This window comes from Athene cunicularia (assembly GCF_003259725.1).
Source record: "Athene cunicularia isolate RWA chromosome 3 unlocalized genomic scaffold, athCun1 chr3_part1, whole genome shotgun sequence".
Classification (NCBI taxonomy): domain Eukaryota; kingdom Metazoa; phylum Chordata; class Aves; order Strigiformes; family Strigidae; genus Athene; species Athene cunicularia.
In genome coordinates this window covers 59,766,132-59,783,260 of record NW_020799097.1, presented here as the reverse complement: position 1 = coordinate 59,783,260, position 17,129 = coordinate 59,766,132, and the positions used below count along the sequence as shown (strand labels likewise).

Sequence of the window (17,129 nt, the reverse complement as noted above, 5' to 3'; positions counted from 1 at the left end):
AATGTACCTTATAAAGAAGCATACTTCTCACTAACACTTACTATACATCTCTGGGGCTGTGGAACACAGCGCCCAATCCCTTAGTACATTTACACAATATTCAAGCTTAAGTGTTCTCCAGACAATATGCAGACAGTGAGGGCTCAGGGCTTCTGTAACTCTAAATTCAGATTTAATGAAAAATATAACGATGCCACTTAGATACTTGTAATTTTCTTAGACTTGTTGAAAGAGTCTCAACAGCATTATATAGAAATCATTTTGATCAAAAACTGTAGTAAGAGTCTTAGTAATTCTGTGCAGATGAGTATCACAGGAAGTGTGTGAACAAATGCAAAGGGTGGGTTCTCCCAAAGAGTGTGGAAAACAAAGAAAACAAATGCAGAGTCATATCTCTAACAGTCATGACATCAACATGCTGTTCATAAGATAGGGACCAGGTAATGAGGAATCAACCAAGTCCTGTACTGTAAGCATCTTGGTAGTTACAGCAGCATCTATGGATTGATCAGACGTGGAAGCATTGCCAGCACTAAGTGAGATTTCCTGAATTCCTATCAGAACCATATTTTACTGTTTACTGCTTTAGACATCAAGTGGCCAACACATTTTAATTTCAGATCAGCCTTGCCTTACAGTCATAAGACAAGATTTGCTTGTTTAAACATATTTAATGGCATTTGAAGCACCTGAGAGTATCTGAAATTATTAGCAGAATAGTATCTAGCAGAACCCAGTCGCAGTTTACAACTCTGAAACAACTCTCAATAGATCAGAGTACTAAAAACTAAATGAGATGTGGACATACACTTGGTTAGATGGGATCATAAATACAAAAGGAAATTAATCAAGAGACACAAAATAATCAAGAGGTTTAAACTATGCTTCTGCTTTGTGCTGCCACAAAGGTCAAAGTACAATTTTCCAGAACTGTTGCTGTCATGGAACTTGATTAAATTTTATAACTTGTCAGCCTTTTACAGCCTTTCATCTCCATCCTACCAGCATATGATGGACAAAACTGAAATAATGAGAAAAACTGGGTCAGATCATGATGAATCAATTCATCCACTGGGAAGGGAAAGAGGTGCTATTGGACTGAACGATGATGGGGAGAATGGGAGCTATTCATATTACTTTAACCAAGAGAAATGAACTCTTTAGAGTAAGAAGTCACATCCTGATTTCAGCCTAAAGTATCCTTATCCAATTGATGCTTGTGCGTGACAAGTCAGGAGCTTTGGATGATTTGCATTAGGCAGACATTCCCTCTATGGTTGACATGCTTTCTAGCGGAGATATGACTGACCATACATGGGGACTGAACACATCTTTAACTCCTCCAGAATGTAACTGAGGAGCTGGCACAGCAACAATGGACAGCAGTGGTCTCAATGTCTGTTTTGCGCTCACTGTGCAGATAAATTGAGACATCCAGTCTGCTTTATGTGTCAGCCCACCATAGATCTCAAGGCCCTCTTCCATGAAAAGTTGGAGAACTTTTTTTTTTTTGCTCTGATGGATTATAGCATCCCATTCTTGGATTTAAACAGAGCGTCAATAAGCTCTTTTTAAAAATTAAAAAACAAAACAAAACAAAACAAAACAAACCACACCACCAAAAAAACCCCAAAACCCAAACCACAAAGCAACAATGAAAATAAACAGATTAATTGAACCATGGGAAATCTTTGCTGGACAACAAGCATCCGTGACCCTTGAATACACCTAGGTAAACTGTGTATCATATAACAGAGTTTATGTTACATTGCACTGGACTGCATAATTTCCCCACACAAGTAGCTTCCCCTTTCCTGGGTTTTAATAGCTTTACTTTGGCTTGACGTCAGCTATCCTATCACTGTTTTTTTAATCTACTTATTTACTTTTAATGCCTTGACCCTGATTGTCAAATGGAACATACCGCTCTCTCCACTTCTCAAAGTATAAAGAGGAAAATGATTGCTTAAATGTTTGGCCATTTTCTAGCTACCTCTCAGTGCCTGACTAAAAGATGCCAGCAGGAAACAACATTATCGCATTACATGGCTCAGCAGTTTCCTACTCACCCACATGCGAATCAGCCCCCTTGCCTCACTGCACTGTGTAGTCAGGCCAAAGCAATAGCAACTGCTGCAGCCAAGTGGGTTTCTGGCAGAGAGACCAAATGTACCAGACTTGCACCTGTCACAGTGGACACCTTCCACATTAACCTGGAAGACAGAAAACATTAAAAAAAAAACCCAAAACCCACAAGCTTTATTTCAAGGTAGTAATAATAAAATCATACAGTAATGATAATAACAGAGTGCAGATAGAAAGAATTGTAAGGAACTATTCAAGGAACTTTCCAGCTTATTATCATGTGTGTATGCAAACACATACAACTGATGTAATTGAGGCATTTGCACTTGTATCCACTGAGTAGCTCTGAGCAATGGATGCTGGCTTCACACTGCACTTGTCAGCACAGAAAAATCAAATGGCACTTTGGGTGTGACATGCTCAATAATTGATTGATAAGAAAAAATATGTCCTTCTGAAACTGCCAGGGTTAATCAAGCCTTTTGTTTAATAGGAATTAGCTTTGACAAGTTAGAATGTTTAAGATACATTATTAAATGTTCTTGCTGAGAAACATATTTTAATGGAAACAGTGTAGAGAAAAGCTTTCCCCTCTTTGTGATTGTTTTCCACATCACTGAACAGTATTAACAAGTCTGAAATGTTTCACTGTTGTAATGTCAGTGACTCTATTTTCATTTTTCAATTAGTCCAAATAAAAAGCTATACCAGATAGGGCCAAATACACAATAATTTATGCATAGCCTTTTAAAACCATTTTCACACAGAGACCAAGTTATTTTAAAAAAAAAAACCACACCATTTTTTTTTCTCTTGAGAGTAATGTGAAAAAGTCAATGTAAAAAACAAATTCAACTTTCCAAAGCTTATACAGGAAACCAGCATTATCCCTGAGGATTTGCCATTTTTAACCCTCATTTCCACATGTAACTCTATCAGCAAATGTGCCTACGCTGTATTTAGCTTAGATTTTGTTGCTTTTTGTCAGGGCTAACAAAGGGACTCCTGAGCCTTTGAAAGCTTATTTCTGCAGCTATAACAGCAGGATTAAATGGGAATGATTACCATTTTTTAAAAATCTAGCTTCTTCCATATACAACTCTTTCAAAAAAGTGTGACAAAAGGTTAACCACCCCTAGATTTAAATTCAACCTTAAATTCTAGAAAAAAAAAGATCTGCTGATTTAATTCAGTGTTGTCAATTTTCTGTCATAAATTACAATTTTTACTTTACTTGCATTTTGTTTCATCTCATTTGCAGTTTCTTATAATTAATCATCAGCTAAATATATACTGTTAATTTGCACTCACAGAAACAGAAAAGTAAGTGTATTAGCCTTAAAAGAATCAACAAAGAAAATTTCTGTTAAAAAAAAAAACGTAACTCCCCATTCTTTCTACTTAGTGCTTATAAGAGCTACAAGACAGACATTGACATACTAGACCTGATCAAGAAAAGGGGAACCAAGATGGTTAGAGGGGTTGGAGCACATCACGCACCAGGAGAGGCTGGAAGAATTGAGATACTTCTATTTTTCCATTTCAGAGGTTGACATAGGACAAATAACACTGATCACTATGCTGAATTTTATTCAGATGCTCCATGTGATCAACTCACTCACTTCAGTATTCTTATGGTATCACCAATCAAATGTATCAGCATTTGTGAAATAGAGCATGATACTTTCTATTTCAGAAAAATGGGAGGGTGGTCAAGCAGTTTGCAAAAAGAGGTTGTGAAATCCCCATCCTTGGAAATACTTCCTTAGGAGTATCTTTCAAACAAGATGCTGGACTAGATGACCTCCACAGGTCCCTTCCAATCTAATTTGTTTCTCCATTGAGTTTATCCTTTGAACTCAGAAGGAAGTAACAGGTGCCTATTTAACAAAATAATTACCTGGCAATTCAATAATTTAAATTCATCCTTCCATTTTATTAGCTCTTTGTGTCAGTACAGTCCCTGAAAAAGAATGAATCAAAAAAACAGAAGGAATCTCTAGAGGTCACTTTTAAAAACCTCCTCCTTGAAGAGAGACTATCACCAATAGCAGATCAGGTTATCCATGCCTCTTTCTAGCCAGTTCTTGAAAACCTCCAGGAATAGGGATTTCACAACCTTTCCAGATAATCTGTTCCAGTGTTGCATAACCCTCCTAGTGATTTGGGTTTTTTTCCTCATGTACAACCCAAAACTTCCAGGCTGCCATTTGCAGCTGTTGTCCCTTGTCACATCATTTTCTACTTCCAGAAAGGACTTGACTCCATGAACTACTCTTTGAAGGGGCTGTAGGCTGCAACTGCACTTTCTCTTAGCCTCTATTTTTGCAGAATAAAAGAGTCTAGCTCTGTCAGTATATTCTTACGGATCATTTGCTCTAAGTCTCTTTGCAGCCTTTCTCTGGATCCTCTCCAGTTTCTCAACAACACTCTTGAACCAGGTCCTAAAACTGGATGCCATTTCCAAGTGCAGTCTCACTAGCACTGAGTAAAGGGGAATAAAGACTCATCTGCTGGTCATGCTCTTCATGATGTCCTACCTTGCAGCTGCATTGGCCAGTATGATCAGTGTTTCCAGCTCAGTAGGCAGGTTGCCTTATTTATGAGAGTACAGTGTTGGGTTATATTCAGTTTGCCAGTCCCCAAAGCCCATATGTGCTTTTCAGCATCATTACCACTCAGACTTTTTCCTCCCAAACTGTACTGATTCTTGAGGTTATTCCACTCCAGTTCATGACCTTTCTGTTTTCCCAAGCATCAAGCTTTCCAAGGACCCTCTAGACTGTAGTTCTACTGTTCAGTATGTCAAACTACCTCCTCCAAATCAGCAATATTCTCAAATTTGCTGATGGTGAATTCTGTCATCTGTGTCTGGGGATACTCTGGGGTACTCTGCTTGCTGACTACCAACTGCATGGCAAACCACCGATTATTGCCCTTTAATCCCAGCAATCCAGTCAATTTTCAAACCACCAAATTGTGCTGTTCTTCCAAGAACAATTCCAAATAAGAATGCTGTGGGTGATAATGCCAGAAGTCTTTGCTTTAGTGATCTTGAATTGGATGCAGTCTACTCCAAAGAACAGATTCTACTGCAGTGAATTCTACTCATAAAGCAATCAATACTGACTCCCTCTGAGTCAATGTACCATAAAGAACTAGCACTGTGGCATACTGTTATTACTGATGTGCTTGCTTTTAATTTGCCAAATATCTGAACAAAACCTGTATTGACTGGGGTTAAACTGGCAACTGTTCTGTAATAACAGGAAGAAATACAAAGTAAGAAGAGAGCCTAAGAAGGATGCCATCCTGGCAAGTGTTAGTGTGTGAAAAAGCAACTGATAAGCACTTAATCTTTCTTTATGTTAGACTCCTCCCACAGCACTTAGCAAATGTACTATGAAGACCAATGATATTTGTCTGAATGTATTGTTGGAACAGGCAAGTACCAATGTCAGTGAATTTTGGAATAAACTTCTCAACAACTGTAAGATCAGTTTACAACCTTCATTGTCCTACCTTGCAGCTGCACTGGCCAGTATGGTCAACACATGAGCACTTCCCCGACTCTGTGTCACAGCTCTGTGGATCAGTCCCTGTCAGGAAGCACTGACAAGCAGCACAACGCGGATAATTCCAGTAACCCAACCTGCACTCAGTGCATTTATCCCCAGAGAATTCTGGGCGGCAGAAGCAACAGCCCGTATTTAAGTCACACTGAGAACTTAGGGCTCCAATGAGGCTGCACTCACAGGGCTAAAAAGGAGAGAAACAGAGAGAAAATTGCAATTGTGCTTCCAAAAAAAAAAAAAACAAACAACAAAACCCAACAACAAAGCAACTCACCTCTTTCATGTATCTATAAATAAAGTACAGCAGTGAATTTCCACTGTCCAAAGGTTGGATTTTAAGTATAGGCATTTATCTTTATTCAACAAGGGTAAAGCAATTACACTAAATACATTTTCAGCACTGTTTTCTTTTTGAACAGATATTACTTACCACTGAGAAGTTAGGCAGTAAAATCAAATAAATCTAAAAGGGTCAAGGACACTGGGATACTTTGCAGACAAAATTAACTTAAAAACTGTAAGTGCTGTCTGAATAGTGCTTTCTATGTAAACCCTCTGCAGGACATGTTCAGATCACTTTGTTAAAACTGGAATTGTTCAGGGGCTGTGGTCCCAGTGGAATCTAGTTCAATGTTTATTAATCATCCATCAGACAGGTAACTATCTTCTTTGTAGAAATAGGACCCTTAGATGACAGTAATTTACACGGTAAGGGATATTTAGTCATGTGATGTACCGGGAAGTAAACTTCCTCATAAAATGAGACTTGCGCTGGCAGGTAAGGATAGAAATAGGTGATTTGCCACAGGGTCTAGATATTGGATATACAAGTAAGTGGCAGGGAAAGCTGCAGGCTTCCAAAGAACAGAAGAATCTCTCAGTGCTATTACTGTGACTGTACTGCAAAGCTAGCACAGGACATTTGCTGCGATCACTAGCGTGACCAGAATCTCATATGGAGAAGTTCAGCTTGCAGAAGCAAACTCAGTGCCAGTAGTACAGGTTACCACAGTAACTGACATGGATAGACTCGGTAAAATTAAGGGCACAAAGCTGAAAAAGAGAGGAGGAAAATACAGATTCAGTTTCTAAGCAAAACTGTTTTTTACATGAATGCTTACAGCACCTTTCTTCTGACCTGAAAAGACCATTTATAAAGAAGGTGATTATATACAGGAAACACTCAAATTCAGTCTTTACTGAATGTCAGAGAAACTATTTAACTACTGGTTAAATGTTAGACTGCTAGACTACTACATAACCTAAGAAATAAAACTTTCTGACAGAAGGAACCTTATTCATCAAGATACCTTTGAACATAAAGCTTAGAAAGCAAATTGTTCACCATACGCTGAAATATCTTGGTGTGCAGTATCAAAACCTAAATTACAATCAGATGTTATGTTTGTTCTGCAAGCAAGCAGTTTTATGCAATGCTCTCTATTCCCCTGAATTATGACAGCCCTGGAAATTTTCTACAAAGAGTGTGAGCAGGAGACTCACATTTCACTTTGCAGAAATTAGTTGCAACAATCTGAAAGAGATGTGGGCTGATAGATCATTATTAATTTAGATGGTGCCATGGAACTGTCATACTAATGCGCTCACATAAAAGACAATCAGAGAATATACTCCAGAGCTCAAAGAGAGGTCTTCAACCTCATTAGGCTGGTTTCAGAAGCCAAGAGTCTGTATCACAGCAGCACAGCAGAGGTTTCACAAGAGGAGTTTTCCAATACATACAAAAAAGAAATCATTCTTGATAATTAGTTTGCAGCCTGAGCTACATGACAAACAGCCTTTTAAGAAAGAGCATTAATGCTGTATGACCACGTTCAGACAAGACACAGTGTTTTGGAGTAATTGCAGCAGTAGTATAAATCCCTCATCATCAATGAGAACAGCAGAGAGGAGAAGACATTTGAACTTTGCACAATAGTCATCATCACCAGTTTTCAACCTTAACCAACTACTGCTCCCCTTAACTCAAGAGTAGGACATTAACAACAGCTTTCACGGCCTCTTTGACATACTAACATTGTTCTATATCTTCTCTGATCTTCCCTTCAGATCTGTTTTTAATTCTTTGTCAAACTTTGGAATAAGGATTTAAAGGCTAAAGAGAAGAACATAGGAAAAAAGTGCATTTTACAGCTCAGGTGGCTGTTTCTTTTCTTCTTCACTGTCTTATGCACAAGTTGAAGCCCTTCTCAAGTAAACTCCAAGTACAAATTCCCAGTGGTATCACAATTATGGCCAAAGTAAATTTGTTCTCCAAAGGCACTGTCCTATATACATTGTACAAAACACCGTGATAATCTCAATCACTATAAATGCAGCTATAACAAAAGAAATCAGGCTCCAGCAGGACACTGCCTCAGCATGACAGCAGTATAAACGGCGTTTGGTGTTACAGGCTGCATACCTGAGACAGAGGATTTGTAGTGCTCAGTAACAGATCACCAACACTTACACCACAGTCTGACAAGAAAACTCACAATGCAGAGACAAACCACGATTTACAACTTAAAATTGTGTTCTAGCTACAAATTACTGTATTTACCCCATGGGAAAGAAGTAACATACACAGAGAAAATAGAGATCCACTCACCTTGCAGCCGCTGACAATGTCATGGCCCCAGTAATTTGGTGCACATTTGTCACACATCTCTCCAACAGTATTGGGAGGGCAGATACAGCGGCCACTGACAGGATCGCAGTTATTACCAAAACGTGAACACTCACAGGCTTCATGGGAGACAGAAAAAAATAAAGCAGAGGAAAAGTTATCCCTATATGTGACACCCGGAAAGCGGACCCTCACAGGGTTAGGATCATTCCACCGAAGCTCTTACTGTACAGTGAATTTGCAGTTAGCTGCAGACACAGTGGGGCAGGAAAGGTAGGGTAAACCCAGAAAAACCAAAACCAGGAGCAACGCAGCAACACAGGTTAACTGAGGTTGAAGTAACTACCATGAGAACAAAATGGGAAAAATAAAGGCACCGACTGCAGAGATGTAGAGACTTCTGAGATGGTGCATTTATGTAACATAGATGCAGGAGTATCACTGTACAATTTCTGGGCCCACGCTGTCGCATGCAAGAAGCCACCTGACTGCCTCCAAGTCCTCTACACAGGAAAACTGCAGCATGTTTAACCTCTTCCACCAATCTGAGCCAACCTCCTGAAATTTCTGCTGCTGTCAACAGACTTTCCTTAAAGGGCAAAAAAAGTGTTTCAGTTTCTTTCTCCCATTCCTTTTTTTCAGATTAGATGTATTCTGCCTTGGAAGACAAGAACAACGTTCCTCTTCATAGGAAACTGGGATTCTTTGCAGATTTTATTCAATTAAAAATACTTTGGGTTTGGAAGTGGTTCCAAAAATGGCCTTTTCTCTTAAAGCATTATTAAGTGTATAACTCATTGGTGACAAATGCATATTCAAGGTATGTAAGTGATAAGTAGTTATGGGGCACAATACACCTAACTGCTTGGAGGAGCAGAATTGGTGCTTGGTTGTTTTTATATGAACCACCAACATTACCTCTGAGGTCAGAGCAAGAGCATTACAAGCAAACTATGACTCTGAGTGATAATATGTTCCTTGGGGTGTTTAGAGGGCAGTGTAATGTAACATTCATCATTGAGGGCTGTATTTATGGTCACTGCCTTTACTGTATGAAATCCTTTAATTCAGAGTAAAACTACAAAATAAAAAATGTGCAAAGATAGAACATATATCTATAGTTCGAATAACAGGTGACCTTTATTTTTCCCCATCAATGCTTTCACAATAACTGATGCAAAGAAGATAGTAAGTTTTGCCTCCATCATGCCAGGAACAAGATGTTTTGCATGCTACATAAAATCTTTTGACACACTGAATTGAAGATATTTCAGAATAGATCTCTCATTGGCAGACTGAGGCTTTCGGATGTGACAGCTCTTCTATGAGCTTCCAGTTTTTGCACAAAATTGGTTCAAAAGGCATGGAGGGGAAGAAAGTGATACACCTTTTTTTTTTTTTTAAATTTTTACTTTTATCATTATTAAAAAGAAGAAGGAAAAGAATACAACACATTTGTTGCAAGCAACAGTGAAATAGCAATCTCTTTTGTATCTTTGCTGCTAGAATGTCAACACTAACTGATGATGCTTTAGGAGGGTTTTTTTAGGCTTTATGTTTTTTTACTGCACAAGAAAAAAAAATCAAATTATATTCCTTTTGGATAAATGCTAGATAAAAGAGGTCCAATATTTTATTTGATACTTAACTGTCACTATGGAATTCATTTCTGTGCACTTTCTTCCTAGCAGAATTTGATATACTTCTATTAAATTTCTGATTTTCTCTGTGATTCATAATTTTTTTTTTTATCATTTGAAGGAATACATAAAAAAGCCTACTAAAAATAAGTTGGAAAAAACCAGAATTTTGAAAACAGAATTCCTCTCTATCTGTTTCATTAACTTTGGAACCTTTAATAATCTGAATAACATCTTTAGCTGTTGCAGCTATTTAAAATATTTGATGACCACAGGCAGATACATTTCTGTTTAAAATATTGTTTGGATTTACACTACTTTCCCACTTCATCACTGTTCCTTAAACGCTGTCATTTTAAGTTTGCCAAGGGAGCAGTTAAATTTTTTATGTGAAATATTGTTAATTGCCCTTTCATTTTCTTTCCCCAACTGTATGAAATTTAAAACATTTTGTAGTATTTCACAATACTGATGTGCTTTTAAACTGTGAAATGTTAGAATAAGAGACTAATCATGAAGATAAACTACAATATTTTTGCCCTCCATACCCATGCGTGTGCTAAGGGCTTTAGGACCTCAGTTTATTTCAAGCTCTCTCATCAGTGAGCCTGTGAACCAATCTTTCCCTCTTCCAAGGTGCCAACGTGTTTGCATTCTTCAAGACAGTAAATGTTTTCTGAGCCCTTCCTTCCCATGGGAAACAATACAATAAAGTAATGTTTTCAAATATGATCTATATTCCAGCCTGGCTCAAGGTTTATCAACACGACAGGTGAAATTTAATTTTGCTGCACAGATGGGGGTCTTGAGGTCTCGATGCTCCTTCCATTAAAAAAGGGAGCAAAAAAGGCAGAGAGCTAGGCTTGCCGCTTCTGCCATTCTGGATGGAAAAGGAAGAAGAATAGGATACCAGGCATGGTGATTTCTGCTTCTAGAAAGAATGCAGTTTATGCCTGAAGAATAATAGCAGCAATACCCTTGGCTTTATAGCCCTCTGCCATCAGCAAAGAATGCTGCAGAGCCATCGCCATCCCAGCAGCCAGCCACACTAGACAGCTATCTAAGTCTCGCGTGACCATGCCTAAATGAGTCTTAGAAGACCTTAAAAAAACCAGTTCTATTAGCAAAGATGGATATTTCCCTGTGAAAAGGCCGATCGATTATTAGGTTCTTTTGGACATAACAGTTTATACTGCTTTAAGGACAGGAAGCATCCATTTCAGCGTTTGACCTAATGTCCAAAAGGACAAATGTAAATGTAAAGAAGTGGCTGGGTATATTTATACCCGATGCTAGAGTTTCAGCAAGTGGAAAAGCATACTTTTCGTGTGTTTACACAAGGGACACAGTAGAGAATTTTATCTGAAGACCTTGTTATACACAAAAAGTATACAAGTAAGCCAGATCCTAAAAATCACTGTATATAAATCTATTAAAAAAGGATCAACCATGTAAGGACAGTTAAAATGTTTGGGATAAAACTAGAAGCAAAGGGATTTTTTTTTTCCCATTCACATCTCTTACATCCCTTTAAACTGATGCAATTTGGCAAGCACTTTAATCAGTCTTCTATGATACTCTTACCATAACTAGATTATACGAACTTCATGGAAAACTTTCTGGTAGAAATTATGTAGAGAAAAGGACATTCCTATTCCTTCTAAATGTGGTAGATTAGCCACAAACTGACCTTAAAATAGCAGGAATTGCTTGAGTCTTGCCAATCGACTGATTTACAGGGCTGTCTATGAAAATATCTACCTGTCAGGAAAATTTGTTAGACAATCCAGAACCAGCCAAACTAGAATCTTAGTAATAAATGAATAAACAAATAAATAAATCTGCAATTGGCTGCAAAGAATTTACATACGAGTACAGCCTCCTTCTTCAAAGTTGTAAAATCCATGAGCACAGCGGTCACACTTCTTTCCTGTCACTCCAGGCTGGCAATAACACTGTCCATCTCCATTGCAGTCGAAGGACTTGGAACCAAAAGAGTTGCAGTTGCAGGGAACACATCCTCTTGAAGACTGTAAACCAAATGTTTCAGGCTGACACAGAGAGGGGAAGAACAGTTAGTACACAGAACGATTACCAGGAGAAAAGAGGAAAATCTGAGAGTGTAGGGAGATCAGGGTGGTTCTTTCTTTTCACTGAAATACTACTCTTAACAGATGGAATTGTAGGGGTAAAACACTGAGGCAAGGACAGAAAACACCTTACACAACTAAAAAAAGAGTAACGATTTAAAAATGTTACCTCATGCTGTAATGAATGTTCTGCGATGTAATGCATTTCCTATGAGGTTGTGTTTCCATAAGTACCATTCCCACAAGAAATGGGCCATATATATATATATATATACATATATATATATACATATATATATATATTCTATGTCTGGGTTCTAAAATTATGTCAGGCAGCGTTTGTTGCTAAGAGAATGAATTTAAATTCTCAGCTATGAATGGAGATTGATTCAACTGGAAAGTCTCTGAAGAACTCGATTTTATCTCCTCTGACCAGAGGCAACGTCTGTATACAATATTCTGTAACTTGAGGGCATTTCTTTTTAAATATATATATAGGAATAACTTTAGGAAATGGGAATTATCTATTTTTAAGATAAAACCTGTCTGGGTTAGGTCTAAGACTAAGAGAGAAGTAATTAGTGAGCCTCTCTTTCTCTTATATTTTTTGCTTTTTTGCACTGAGTACTGTAAAGTTCCTACAGAACCACAATAGATGTCATCAGCTACAGTGATAACTTTCCTCCAAAACTTCACTAGTGGAGCGCAAGTATACTTGTAAAGAAGGGAAGACGCATGCTCATTTGTATACTGTAATATGGCCTTCTGCAGGAAGCTTTCAACCAACAGACCCCATGGGTTTTGCTGCACAAGGTAACACAGGCTCCTGGAATTCTTGATACTGAAATTCTGAACTCAGTTTTGAGCTGGAGTAACTTAAAATGGGAGTAATTTTCTACCTTTTTTTCAGGTATGAGGATTTTCTGAGAATATTGAAACCCAAATCATATTGCTAACTTTACTTAGCATTGATATTACAGTATTTCCTAGTAAAAATCTATCAGAGACTTTGCTAGACAAGAAAAATGTTGAAAATTAGATATTAGGAAGATCACCGCTAATGAATATAAATGAAACAAAGTAGAAAATATTTACTTTTACAATGTACTACTGTGCGACCCAGGTATGAGGTGTGAGATTTTTACCTAGTATACATCAGTACAGATTTTTCAAATCAGTGGAGCTGCACTGACTTACATTTTACATGGATTTGTTTTACAGTGGAACATCTTGTGTAGGTGAATTCCCAGAGACTTCATCAGGTTTCCATGTAAAAGTCCTGAAACCTGATCTCTGAGGTTAGTATTGAAGTTCTGCATTCCCATAGAGAAACTGCTGACAGGTATCAGAATACAGGACCACATCTATGGTCAGAATGTGGCCTGAAGAATCATGTGAACCCAAGGAAATGCTTGATTATACATATAATAAAGAATTACTTAATTTCCAAATTCTATATTGAAATGTTCTGCAAATTACATATTTCTGCATGAAAAAAACGTGGTATATCCGAAATAAATACTCAAACTCATAGAATTAAGGTTCAATTAAATATACTGACTATTTCTAAAGATTTCTCTTCCACAGGAAGAAACACACAGAAATGTGAATATGCCAAAATGTCAGGACAGACATTCAGATTAATGCAGTGAAGTAACCAATGCACAGCATGCATCTCAGTTCTCAATAGAAAGTTGGATAGGATCTAATAAATCCTGTTTATAAGGGTGAAAACCACAATAAGTCTGATACTAACACCACACTGCGTGAAGGAAGATTGCTAGCATGCTGGGTTGTATTCTGTGATGGGCTCTGCACAGCAAAAGACATTTTGATCAGTCATGCAAACCCCAAGGTGGACCCCTAAGTTAAGCCCTCAGCGAAGTTTGTTTACACACAGAAATTCTAAGAACCACATTTACTGAACAAAAGCTAAGACCCTGGATGACAATGAGGGAATATCATGAATTTTCTGAATGTTATTCTGTGTCCCTGTATCAGTGTAGGTCGAGTGTTTGTGTGGACAACACAGTTATGTAATATATGTTAAATTGGTAAAAGCTCATGTTCTCCAAGGGAATCCATATGAGCAAACATGGCATGGATCCCAGAGTCTGGCTGAGGAGGAAAAACACTGTCAGGTATTTTTCAAACATGGTGTGATAAGTGTGGAGGTTTTGAGTTGCAAAAAGCCCAACATCCCTAAAGCACTGCTCTACTAAAAGCAGTTGCACCATAATTACTCTGTTTTAGGAAATAAGTTGATTTGTTGGTATGTGATAAACAATGAACACTGCGGTCATTTGGGGCATTACATTCAAATTATGAGCACTACATCTGGTTAAAAATGGCTCAGATAACTTGTCATATTCACTCATGGGAACTTTTAACACCATTTATGTTTGGTATTTTAAGATTAAATCTTAACTCATTGCCTCTGGGGCTGTTTCTTCTCGCAAACTCCTTCAGCTTTTGGCTCTTGAATTGTTAGAAGAGGAAGTTTGATCCTGCTGAAGGTCATGAAAATCCTACTGATTCCACTGATGTATGTACACCAGCCATACATTTTGTCCATAGTGCTGTTGATGGTGCTGCTTTTGGGCTTATTCCAGTATTTGACTTCTGGACTGTATTGTCATTCGTGCTATGAGAAGCCTTAGGAGCAGGGAAGTATCCTAAAAGGCTGCCTGTATTCTGAGCTTGTCTGTTTCCTGATAATTTTGTATGTTGTAGCACACGTATTTAAAAATTTTTAAAAAAGCTTGCGGTAACTCCAAACACAAGCGAATATGAGATTTTAGCCCATGCAATGCACACAGTTTCTGATTACCAGAGTAGCAGGCCGGTAAGCACCCCGTGGGCACCCACTGGCACTGCTGATGCCCCATCTCCGAGGGGGGACTCGGATCTGCTGACTGCTTCGTGCATTTTCTTTCAATTTAGGCACCTGTCTGCTGATTTCACAGTGTCTGCCCATGAATCCTGATTTGCAGATACATCTTCCTGACACATCACATTGCAGTGACATGGATCCTAAGGCACTGCAGCCACAGGGTATACAAAACAGCTTTTCTGGGGCCCAGAAGTAACTGGGCTTTAAGAATGAAAATAAACAGTTAGAAAGTGAAGATAATGAAACTACGTGACATTAAAGAGTACAGGAATAAAGACAGTAGTAAACAAATATTAATTCCAATCAACTGCCAATATTGTATTAACAAGCTTGTGATATTTGCTGTGTATGTTACGCAGTCTTCAAATTCCATTGATACCAACGTTTTTTCTTTGAATGGACTCTCAAATACTGTTGAAAACAGAGTGAGAGCAAACGACTTCAGAAATTCTGCAGTTTTACAGGGTGAAAGTGATCCTTGTGATTTCTACAGAATTATTTATGTGCTTTAAATTACACACATGTGGAGGTGTTCTGAGGACACAGGTGTAACCCATGAGTCCTCACGCTGAACTAGAGAAATGTGCAGCCAGCTATAACATATTCCACAGCAGCCTGAAGACAAGTCTGTGAAAATTTATGAAACACTTTTTTTTGCTGTGATTTATGAGACAGCAAAACAACGTCAAGGCAAAAGACACTTTCACCAAAAAAGAATAGATTATTTGGACAAAACAAGAAGAAACCCTAAGAAATAAACATAAAAGCAGAACATTCACAGCAGAAGTAGCATCCTGCTTTTTTTGAAAATCAGATGCTATCAGACATTTTGCAACTTTTGTCAGAGGGATTATTCCCTAGAGTCGCAATATTTTAAACTAATTTATTTACATCAAACATTCAGTATATAAGGTGCGTATACCATATATAAAAATGTACTTATATGGACAGGGAGGTTTAAAATAAATTCATTATATGCAAATGCACTGTTCTGTGTTTTGCTCCAGAAAACCTTTAGAAAACATTTAAAACCCAGCCATTTTACCCTTCTGTACATAAGAATGGATATGACAAACAGGGAAGAAAGTTGAAAGGAAACTGTGTCTTCTCACTCACCTTGCAGGTGTCACACCGGCGCCCGATCACGTTGGCTTTACACTCGCACTGTCCCGTCCGACTGTCACAGATCTCTGAAAAGGAGCCATTGATGTGACAGCGACAGGCTGCAGAGGAAGAAGAAGGAGCTGTTATTGTGCTCCCTAAAGCTAAATTTAATAGCCAGATCTTTACAGTGCAGCTTTTGCCACCCTGAGAAATCCAAGAAGGCAGGCCTGAGTAAAGCAGGAAGGTGTCACTTCCATACTGTGAAAACACCCATATTAATGTGGAATTTTGATTCAAATTACTGCCATAAGAAATTTTGCCTCAAGTTCATAAACAACTTGTTTTATATGCTCCTCTCAGATCAAAACAAGATGTTTAGGGCTCACTACTGAGTATGTGCCCCAAAACTTGGGAGCGGGCAGAGCGGCACTGAGAGGGAAAAAAACCTGTACAGATACAGGGTGTGTAGGGGATGTAGTTATGGCAGGTGGGAGAGTTACTGCTCCGCACGCTGGTCCTGCCACCCTGAAGTCCAGCCTGTGTTAATGCAGTAGGCAGGAAATGTTGGCAGGCTAAGGACCCGCTACGGGAGCGGTAACCTCCTCAACCCCCCAAGAGGTGCTCTTCACAGGCAGCACCCTGACATACAGCCGAAAAAGAGACCAAGAATTATCTGCTACCGTGACTTTCTAGGATCTCTGTCTTAGCAACAGCATCACAGTTCCCAGAGGAAATCATAGAATCATTCAGATTGGAAAAGACCCTTGGCAATGTAACCCAACTGACCAGCCTAACTCATCACACTTTCTTAAGGATTTAAAATGGCCAAGAAAAGGACCTGTTGTTCCTTGAGGAAAATAACAATGTTTCTGGCTTCTAAATTCTTATATTTTAGAAGAGAAATTTTGGGGAAACTTTCTATCACCCTTTATGTTCTTCAATCACAGTTCTTCTGGCATGCAAGCATTAGGAAAAAAATCCCTTTAGCACAAAGAGTAGAGAAGAGGGATGTGATTGGTGTCACAGGGACTATAACCATGCAGTCACCAATTCCATCAGCATGAGCTGGTTCCTGCACGTCCTTTTTTTTTTTTTTTTTTTTTTTTTTTTTTT

At 38.4% G+C, this 17,129-nt stretch overlaps 1 protein-coding gene across 1 annotated transcript in view; it reads right to left on the bottom strand.

Moving 5' to 3' along the window:
• The window catches only part of LAMA2 (laminin subunit alpha 2), a 303,552-nt gene that overhangs the window by 117,289 nt on the left and 169,134 nt on the right, over positions 1-17,129 (bottom strand). The window contains exons 20-25 of the mRNA XM_026844883.1: positions 16,029-16,135; positions 11,800-11,980; positions 8,272-8,408; positions 5,636-5,844; positions 4,626-4,653; positions 2,070-2,213 (exon numbers count right to left, since the gene is read on the bottom strand). Coding sequence (XP_026700684.1) covers positions 2,070-2,213; positions 4,626-4,653; positions 5,636-5,844; positions 8,272-8,408; positions 11,800-11,980; positions 16,029-16,135 — 806 coding nt within the window. The remainder of the gene's footprint in view (positions 1-2,069; positions 2,214-4,625; positions 4,654-5,635; positions 5,845-8,271; positions 8,409-11,799; positions 11,981-16,028; positions 16,136-17,129) is intronic.